This window comes from Hippocampus comes, unplaced genomic scaffold (genome assembly GCF_001891065.2).
Source record: "Hippocampus comes isolate QL1 unplaced genomic scaffold, H_comes_QL1_v1.1 scaffold130, whole genome shotgun sequence".
Taxonomy (NCBI): Eukaryota; Metazoa; Chordata; class Actinopteri; order Syngnathiformes; family Syngnathidae; genus Hippocampus; species Hippocampus comes.
Window position 1 is genome coordinate 530,242 of NW_017842057.1, and position 10,514 is coordinate 540,755.

The 10,514-nt window shown below is 38.9% G+C and overlaps 1 protein-coding gene across 3 annotated transcripts in view; it reads left to right on the top strand.

Annotated features, from left to right (window-relative positions):
- Window positions 1–10,514, top strand: part of LOC109510554 (beta-1,3-galactosyl-O-glycosyl-glycoprotein beta-1,6-N-acetylglucosaminyltransferase 4-like) — a 28,520-nt gene that overhangs the window by 6,954 nt on the left and 11,052 nt on the right. The window contains exons 7-9 of one of the 3 annotated variants that reach the window (XM_019860940.1): window positions 3,377–3,441; window positions 5,925–6,009; window positions 6,127–6,700. The exons of 1 other annotated variant lie outside the window; for it this stretch is intronic. In XM_019860940.1, the coding sequence (XP_019716499.1) occupies window positions 3,377–3,441; window positions 5,925–6,009; window positions 6,127–6,371 (395 nt within the window). In that variant the 3' untranslated portion in view covers window positions 6,372–6,700. Of the gene's footprint in view, window positions 1–3,376; window positions 3,442–5,921; window positions 6,010–6,126; window positions 6,701–10,514 lie in introns of those variants that run through there. One more of the 3 variants, XM_019860939.1, reaches the window with a different exon arrangement.

Genomic DNA, 10,514 nt, shown 5'->3' on the forward strand with positions numbered 1-10,514 from the left:
GTACTTCCTTTCCCCGCCTTCTTCTTTCTTTACGCATGCGCATGTTTTACTGCGAAACAAAATACTGCCCCGTGTGACCGCAAGTGGAGTTACTTCGGCACTACGTCGGTGCAGCGTCGCTCAGCGGCTTGTACGTGTGAACGCTCCACGAAATTTGTTGCGGTGTAAAATATATCGCATCAAAATACTTCGGTGCAGCGTCGGAGTAAATCTTGCCGTGTGAACAGGGCTACAGACTTGCATGACTTATTTTGACATGCTCAACCCAGGGCACAAAAACAACCACAAAATGTAATACAAAGTCTTTATGGTCTCTTTCCAAGGCGAGCATGCAACAAATGTGAACTGATAAAAAACAATCAATAAAATAATAATAATAATAAGCATTTACTACGAACAGCAGAATGAGGATAAATTTTCCCACAAAGCTTCATGAGAGAGCGGCCAACATGGCCTCTCCGTAGCGACTCAGCTGGAAACCGACAAAGAAAAAGACACACGGACATACTACCTTCGTCAATTCGATGTTGCAAGAGATAAATTGTCTGTCCGAATGTATAAACTTTCTCCATTGTGGTTCCGGCTCAACGGTAAATGTTTTCAAATAAAAACTTGAACATAATGGTGGGCATATCTTAGATTTGGCAGGAGGATTCCTTCATCTTCAAAAACTCACAAGTTCAAAGGACATTTCAGTCTTGAAAAGCCCAATCTCTCAGCTATTCAATAGACCTATTACAGAAACCCACGTTAAGACAATTTTAAAGAATGGGGTCATGTTTCCTCCAATGGCCTCCCGGTGGCTTGCAATAAACGGAAGCCTGAAGCTCACACACTTCGGTAGTTTCTACCGTCATGATCTGGTGCGCATAGAGTCCATTATAATGTACATTTTTTAAAATAAATGTAACGATTACATTAGGGGACCTCCTGTAGTGTCACAATCTGGTGTGATTTGAATGCATATTGCCCTGCGATGATTTTTTTTTTTTTTTTTTTCCATCAGGGAAATCCAGCAGCATAGATCGTAAAGTGCAGATGCCCCGGAGAAACTCAGAACGTTTCAGCACTTTCGACGAGCAGCCGTGTAACATCTCTGCTTTCAAGCCTGCCACTATCACCATCAGCACCATCTTCAAACAGGTCAGGCTTCCGAAAAAAAAAAAGGCCTTTTTTGCTCCGCTGAGATGCAACATGTCCTGTAAAAAAAGATTGTTAACCTTCCAAATACATTCCTTTCAACACATAACAATGTTTGGCATCCACGTCAAGCAACTGCAAAAACAATTCAAGCTATTCAACCTCGGAAGGGAGTTTAAATGCTTTTATAATAAAGTCGTAAGTCCCCGTTCTCTTGTATTTTCAGAATTCCCTCTTTTTGAAAAAAAGCATACAGATATATTAAAACTACAGAAATAAATGTATATTTAAAAATGTCCTTCCATCCATTTTCTGGAGCGTATTAGGATCACGGGTGAGTCCAATCCATGTCCTGGATGATTCACCAATGGTACAGTTTTTAATGGGACAAAGGTTATTCCAGCTGCATGGGTAACACCATTGGCAGCACGGAGTGCAACAAACCTTATCACTGTTGTTTTTAACCGACACAGACTCGAAATAGTGGCTGCCCTTCTCTCTTGAAAAGGCAAATCTTTCACCTTCCTCTTGCTGTTTATGGACATGTGAGTCATCCATGCACTGAAAACGGTGATGTCTCTCCTTTGAGCGTATCCCAGCCAACTTTGGGCAAAAGGCAAACTGCACCCTGAACCGGTCGCCAGCCAGTCGCAGGGAACACATTGAGATTAACAACTGTTCAAATCCACATCCACATCGTCGCGTTACTTGAATAAGGAAGAAAATATATTCCTCAAAGTAACATTTATTGATGTTGGAATATTAAATGTAGTCTGATTGCCCATGATCGATGACCTTTTTTTTCAACCAAGATTTCTTTTGAGGCTATTACTTCAAAGCAATGTTTTGTATTTTCATTTTCTTCTCTGATACAGAAATTGGAAACTATTTGGCACATGTGGCTGACGAAGTGTGAAAGAAAAATACGTATTTTCCGGACTACAATGCGCACCGAAAAGTCTTCCATTTCCTTAAAAGTTCAGAGCGCCTTAAAATCCGGTGTGCCTTGTGTATGGTCATTACGGTAATATTTCGACCCCAAAATAGCTCCTTGCTGGAGACATGCTTAGAATATATGAACTTGCTGTTGGTTCAGTGAATTGTGTAGCTGCTTTATTAAATAAGTTTTTGTTGCAGCTCCGAAAAAAGGAGAGCTGTGGTGTTGTTTTTTTAAAAAGCACACGTTATTGATGGTTTTCACAGTCTCAACAAATACAGGTACGTCTTTGTCCGTCTCCGTGCCTTCTCTTCTTCCGTTCGACTTGAGAGCCGTTCATGACCGCCTCCGAAAAACGTAAATTAACAATTCCTTCAATGAAACTACGAAAATGGAAAATAATGCATCAAAACAGAAAATCAAGCGAGGAAATCACAAAATAAATTCTACAGCCCCCCTACAAAATGTATTTTGTGATTTCCTCATTTGTGAATACACAACAAAGGAATAAATAACAAACACTTCTGAGACAGTCCATTCTCCTCCAATTTACTGACATCTGATCGTTCTGTTGGCGGTCCGCTCAAGGAAATGCCAAAATAAATTCTGTAGGGGGGGGGCGATAGAATTTATTTTGTGATTTCCTCACTTGATTTTCTGTTTTAATGCATTATTTTCAATTTTCGTAGTTTCATTGAAGGAATCGTTAATTTATGTTTTTCGAGTCAACGGAAGGAGCATACCTCCATTTAGTGGATCCATTATAGATTGCGTTTTATAATCCAGTGCGTCCAATATATGAAAAAAAATTACCAAATAGGCCATTCATTGAAGGTGCGCCTCATAGTCCAGTGCGCCTTTTAGTGCGGTAAATACAGTGTGTCTCTCTCTCTCTCTCTCTCTCTCTCTCTCTCTCTCTCTCTCTCTCTCTCTCTCTCTCTCTCTCTCTCTCTCTCTCTCTCTCTCTCTCTCTCTCTCTCTCTCTCTCTCTCTCTCTCTCTCTCTCTCTCTCTCTCTCTCTCTCTCTCTCTCTCTCTCTCTCTCTCTCTCTCTCTCTATATATATATATATACACACACACACACACACACACACACATAGAATATTTTTATATTCATTTATGTATGTAGGCATGTAGAGAGATAGATAGATAGATATCCATTCATCATGACCGTGGCTGTTTCATGGCCAAGGGAAGCTTGGGCAAAGAAATTAAATGACACATTTAATTGCCTCAGGGAACATTGCTTCAAAGTCTTTCAACATTTGTATTTAAACATTTCTTCCTTGTGTTTGCAGGAGAGAACACCAAACAACACGAAGATGTGGGAACGGAAATTGGTGGAGATGTGCAGCTTGATAATGTGAGCAGACATAAAAACAAACTGCAAGCAACTGTACTGTTGACGAATAAGTTGTTGTAAAGTGACGCTGGTAATTTTGTGGGACAGACATTTGGCGCAAAAAAAAAAAAGTCATGTTTTCATTGTTTGAAGTCGACTCTTCGGGCCCTATTTTAGTAGATTGGTACCTGTGCACTCTGCATAAAAACGGCCGTAACTGTATTTTCGTGTTCGCACAAGTCTAGTGTAGCCTGTTTGAGGCTGTGTTCCGCCCGTCTGGGTGTCCCCGTGCATGAAGCAACATGCCCCCGATGTACCTTATAGATTAGTGACAGAATGTAAGTAGTCTGCGCTCTGCATAAAAATGGGCGCATTGCCATTTTCGTGCCGCGGCAGTGACATAGTTCAGTGTGTTTGTGAATTTGGTAGGCCCGCTTCACCTTAGTGGGTGTTACTTCTGCGCATACCGGTCGGTGCATCTCGCAGTTTGGTGACAGAAAGTTGACTACATATTTGACTGGCTAAAACCTGGTCTATTTGGCAGCGGAGATTGTCTAACATAATTTTGATTTATTTAATCGAGGTGTAGGTAGACAGATTCTGCACTCTGCGGATGTGCACGGTGGCCCTCATGGTATTGAATTCATAACCATGACACCAGCTTGAGACAATCCCGCTGAATTCTTGTCGTAATCAGTCAATTGAAGGAATTGTAATCATTATCATCTTAAAAATATTTTAGTAGCACCCTCAACACTATTGGGGCTGGGTGGTAGGGATGTGTGTCACACCTGGACAGTGGACACACAATTGTGAGGTGTAATACCTGTACTCCAATTGTTGTCCACATCATACACATACAGTTACATTATCTGAAAGGGATGATGATGGTGTTTACATGCCAATGTTATGCACACACTCCAACCAGTCTAATTTCATTTTCTGCGAGGGCAGGCGCGGCGTACTTACGCATGTGCTCATTACCGCCCTGAATTTGATGCAAATGAGGGATGCCACAAGGATTGGCCAGGAAAACATTACCTCCCATTCCACAATGGTGCAACTATCCTGTTATACAATTCTACCAGCTCAAAGTCAAGCAAAATACCAAAAGAAAGAAAACTCCACCCATGCACACAGTTCGATTGCGCTTTGCTCAAGACTTGCGTCCAGAATGAAAATAAGGCCCCAATTGTCATTGTGAAGTAGAATTCCCCAAGCGTTAACTTCTTTTCCCCTAATAACAGAATATGAGCTGGGATTAGACAGTGCTTGGACAGGATTAGTTTGACAAACCACAAAATGGGCAGTACTTGTATAATCAGTAGTGTATCTACATTGTAATTACACCAAAATCTGAAAGGCTTGTTTGGTTGCCTTTTGTGTTTTTTAAACGCCTGTTGCATGCAGTCCACAAACTGCATAGATTTCCAATTCAAACAATGTCACAGACTTGACATGTTATGCATAAAACAGTGAGACAAATGGATTTTGATATTAGGCTACCTTTAAACCGTACATACACCAGAAACTATGATGTCAAAGTCTTGAATGTCATTTCAAAGGTATCTTACTAAAAACCCTAAGAAATAAATGGTTTACAGATTATTTGAATTACAAAGTAAATGTATCAACACACACAGACACACACAAACACAAAAGTGTGAGAGAATGTACATGCGGCAAAGACTCTCCAGTAACTTTTTCTCCCTGACGAAACTTAACTCTGCCTAAGCATACAAAGCTTGTCTCTCAATCTACATGAGTCATTTCCACAAACAGTGCTATGAAGTCATATTTCCTCCCTTCCTGATTTCTGTGTTCTTTACATCTTTATCATATGCAAAGGTTTCAGTTCATCAAACCAATTTTAATATCGCACAGAGACTACCCAAGGAAATACAAATTGCAGTTTCTAAATGGCAATTTAATTTATTAAGGCACCAAAAAAATTCAAAACGACCTGTCCCTATGTGAAATAGAAATTGAACTTTTTGGAAGATGTGCGTCCCATAACGTCTCAGTCAAATCCACCAATATCACATTGCATTTCATGTGCCACAACTTGAACAAGCTTTTTCCTCGTCTAAATTTTTATCTATTTTCTGTCACCACGGTGCGGTGGATCGCTCAGCGAGTACCAACGTGAACTGCCACATTCCCAAACACGGTAAACAAGACTTAACCAGCCATGAAAGTGAGACTGCACCAGTTTTCACACCAAGCACAAGTGTAGTCGAGTTTCTGTCAACAAATTGTCAGCTGCGCCAGGGGGTGTGTAATAGAAAACACCCTTGGACCGCCACAACGGCCAGCAAGGCCCAAAATAGTCTGCTAAATTTCCAACCACAGTAAACTGAACTTGCCACGGCTTGAAATGAAGATGTACCAGGTTTTATACCGAGCGCACGTGCGCCTCTCGATGTAAATAGGGCCCTGAATGTCAAACATGTATCTGACTTGTGAACTTATTCTATAAAAAAAACAATTGTCTGCGATAGGAAGAAGATGTCCAACATGGAGATAATCAACCAAATCACAACAAGACTGCAGCTTCAAAAAAGAACCAGAAGAAGATATTGACTACGGGTAATTATAATAGCAAGTAAAATGAAGTTCTTGATTTGTGGTGCTATAATTTGAACAAATAATACAGTAGTTAGTGGTAACGCATATATGAATTACCGTACGTGTCTCTCTCATTAGCACCTTTGCAACCCAACAAGCTTTCTCGCCCAGCAAGCCTGCTGTTTTTGACCCAGGGCGATGCTAGCTTGTGTCAGGGTTTTCCAGCAGAAGAGGACACTAACAGTGACCAAACAGTTGACTACTTGGAAGAGAGTTCTGATGCGTCAGTGGACTGGGCCAATAAAGCCACACAAGAATTTCACTTAGCTTCAAGCATTGTAGAAGCTGCCGATTCCTATGTCTTCCCCACTGAAAGGTTTTAAAACAGACATGTTCCATACTGGTTTGCGAACATTCCTTCACACATTTTATGAGCAAGTTGGCTTTGTTGTCAATTAATTATTTCTTCAAAAGAAAACTCTAAACACCTATAAGCACGGAATATTAGTGTCCCTCTATTGTCAGATTTTACTGCATGTATCGCAAGAGGTTAATGGTTTAGCAAATCGGATCGCTTCATGTTGAATACGGTTCTGCGATGATTCAGGTGAATTTTACTGTAATAACTTTGTTGGAATAGTTTCATTGTTGCTATATTATATTCATGTTTTTTTTATCAACATGTTGAAGGCAGATCATTAAAGCATTTCTCACAGCAATGAAGTGGTGCATGTAATTATTTAAACACAGTGAAACAATCCACACATAAGTTTAAGCGTAAAAATGAAGAAAAAAATCTTTGACTAATAATTTTAGACATTCTCCTCTGTAATCGTGGTTTTAGGTACATTCTGATTTTGTACACGGTGCGAATCATACACTTTAACAATTTCTTGCAGTCCACTGAATCAAAATATTTTTTCAGCTAAATTTAAGTTCTATTTGTTTGTTTTCCAGGGCCAAATGTACAGAAGGAAACTCAGTCCATATTTGACCCGGTCAACAGTATTTGTTGTACCATTGGGTGAGTGTGATGTTTCATTGGCTGTAGCCGATCAGCAAAATAATACATTTTAAAGTAGTTATTCGTTCAGTGGATTGTGAGGCAGCCTATTCAGATAATATACCTAATGAAACATATTTATACTATCAGGTTTAGTGACACATCACAAATGCTGAAATGGTATTTTTGCCAAACTTTGGCGCAGACCTTGGTGGGAAGGTGGGAATATTAGTGTGCCGGTCTGTTTTTATACCGTACCCTGTCATTGACTGGTAACGAGTTGTCCATCATTTGCCCAAAGCATCTTCTTGTGACTGTTTTGGGATAAATAGATCAACAACATCACAGGCACTCAGTGAATCCATAAAAAGAATAACAGACTCAATTGATTATAAAGATACAGTACAATTAGCATATTCACTGACCCCATGAAGGCTTTTGACACAATTGATCCTTGACAATAAGTATCAAAGCTGCCGTCACTGGTACTTCTTGCGGATGACACAAATGTTTTTTGCTCTGGCAATAATGTGGAAAAATTACAGGTTGAACTCAATGAAGAATTGAACAAATTGATGTGAACAAATTATTTTTAAATGTGAGCGAGGCACATTTTTTGTTGTTTGGAAAGTATCGTATAAATGCACAGGTGCCGTTTGAAATAGATGGGTTTGCCTTTGATAGGGTGCATGAAAACAAATTCCTTGGGGTGACAATAGATGACAGATTTAGCTGGAAACTACACATTACACAAAGTACAAAATATCTAGAAGTATAGCAATCATAAATAAAGCAAAGCAGGTGGTTCTGCATCATAAGTCACTCCACACTCTCTCCTGCTCTTTAGTCTTGTCATACTTTTTATTGTTTGGAGTTTTGGGTTAATAGCTATAAAAATTCTCTCCAGTCATTCATCATTTAAAAAAACAAGCAACAAGGACCATTCACGAGGTAGGGTACCCGGAACACACTAATTCACTATTTCTGCCGTCATAATTTTAAAAATTCATTGACATAGTTGCATTTGTCATGTTATAATTTAAGGGGAGCTAAATCAATGTCTAAGCTTAAATCATTGCAAAGCTCAAGTCAAAAGTACTGTACAAAAGTATGACGTTTTCGAAATACAGGGGGATGGATGATGATCCTGGGAAGGTGTGGGGGATGTGTATGTATATATGGGATACATGTGTATTGTCTTTACATGTATTTAGTGTTATTATTTTTGTTCATATAATATTATGGAGGTGTGTGTGTGTGTGTGTGTGTGTGTGTGTGTGTGTGTGTGTGTGTGTGTGTGTGTGTGTGTGTGTGTGTGTGTATAAAATTCATGATACAAGGCATAGGAGTGAATCAATGTTACTTCATCTCACTCCTTTTGAGATATGTTGGATTTCTTTCTTTTATACATACATATAAGACTGCAGCTTCAAAAAAGAACCAGAAGAAGATATTGACTACGGGTAATTATAATAGCAAGTAAAATGAAGTTCTTGATTTGTGGTGCTATAATTTGAACAAATAATACAGTAGTTAGTGGTAACGCATATATGAATTACCGTACGTGTCTCTCTCATTAGCACCTTTGCAACCCAACAAGCTTTCTCGCCCAGCAAGCCTGCTGTTTTTGACCCAGGGCGATGCTAGCTTGTGTCAGGGTTTTCCAGCAGAAGAAGACACTAACAGTGACCAAACTGTTGACTACTTGGAAGAGAGTTCTGATGCGTCAGTGGACTGGGCCAATAAAGCCACACAAGAATTTCACTTAGCTTCAAGCATTGTAGAAGCTGCCGATTCCTATGTCTTCCCCACTGAAAGGTTTTAAAACAGACATGTTCCATACTGGTTTGCGAACATTCCTTCACACATTTTATGAGCAAGTTGGCTTTGTTGTCAATTAATTATTTCTTCAAAAGAAAACTCTAAACACCTATAAGCACGGAATTTTAGTGTCCCTCGATTGTCAGATTTTACTGCATGTATCGCAAGAGGTTAATGGTTTAGCAAATCGGATCGCTTCATGTTGAATACGGTTCTGCGATGATTCAGGTGAATTTTACTGTAATAACTTTGTTGGAATAGTTTCATTGTTGCTATATTATATTCATGTTTTTTTTTATCAACATGTTGAAGGCAGATCATTAAAGCATTTCTCACAGCAATGAAGTGGTGGATGTAATTATTTAAACACAGTGAAACAAACCACACATAAGTGTAAGCGTAAAAATGAAGAAAAAAATCTTTGACTAATAATTTTAGACATTCTCCTCTGTAATCGTGGTTTTAGGTACATTCTGATTTTGTACACGGTGCGAATCATACACTTTAACAATTTCTTGCAGTCCACTAAATCAAAATATTTTTTTAGCTAAATTTAAGTTCTATTTGTTTGTTTTCCAGGGCCAAATGTACAGAAGGAAACTCAGTCCATATTTGACCCGGTCAACAGTATTTGTTGTACCATTGGGTGAGTGTGATGTTTCATTGGCTGTAGCCGATCAGCAAAATAATACATTTTAAAGTAGTTATTCGTAAATTATTTAGGGGGGCTAAAGACATTTTTAGGGAGGCTGAAGCCTCCCTAAAATAGGCCTAATGGTTAGGGCCAAAACGTTTTATTCTTGACATAAATGATATTTGCTTGACAATAAGTATCAAAGCTGCCGTCACTGGTACTTCTTGCGGATGACACAAATGTTTTTTGCTCTGGCAATAATGTGGAAAAATTACAGGTTGAACTCAATGACGAATTGAATAAATTGATGTGAACAAATTATCTTTAAATGTGAGCAAGGCACATTTTTTGTTATTTGGAAAGTATGGTATAAATGCACAGGTGCCGTTTGAAATAGATGGGTTTGCCTTTGATAGGGTGCATGAAAACAAATTCCTTGGGATGACAATAGATGACAGATTTAGCTGGAAACTACACATTACACAAAGTACAAAATATCTAGAAGTATAGCAATCATAAATAAAGCAAAGCAGGTGATTCTGCATCATAAGTCACTCCACACTCTCTCCTGCTCTTTAGTCTTGTCATACTTTTTATTGTTTGGAGTTTTGGGTTAATAGCTATAAAAATTCTCTCCAGTCATTCATCATTTAAAAAAACAAGCAACAAGGACCATTCACGAGGTAGGGTACCCGGAACACACTAATTCACTATTTCTGCCGTCATAATTTTAAAAATTCATTGACATAGTTGCATTTGTCATGTTATAATTTAAGGGGAGCTAAATCAATGTCTAAGCTTAAATCATTGCAAAGCTCAAGTCAAAAGTAATGTACAAAAGTATGACATTTTCGAAATTCAGGCGGATGGATGATGATCCTGGGAAGGTGTGGGGGATGTGTATGTATATATGGGATACATGTGTATTGTCTTTACATGTATTTAGTGTCATTATTTTTGTTCATATGATATTATGGAGCTGTGTGTATGTGTGTGTGTGTGTGTGTGTGTGTGTGTGTGTGTGTGTGTGTGTGTGTGTGTGTGTGTGTGTGTGTGTGTGCGTGTGTG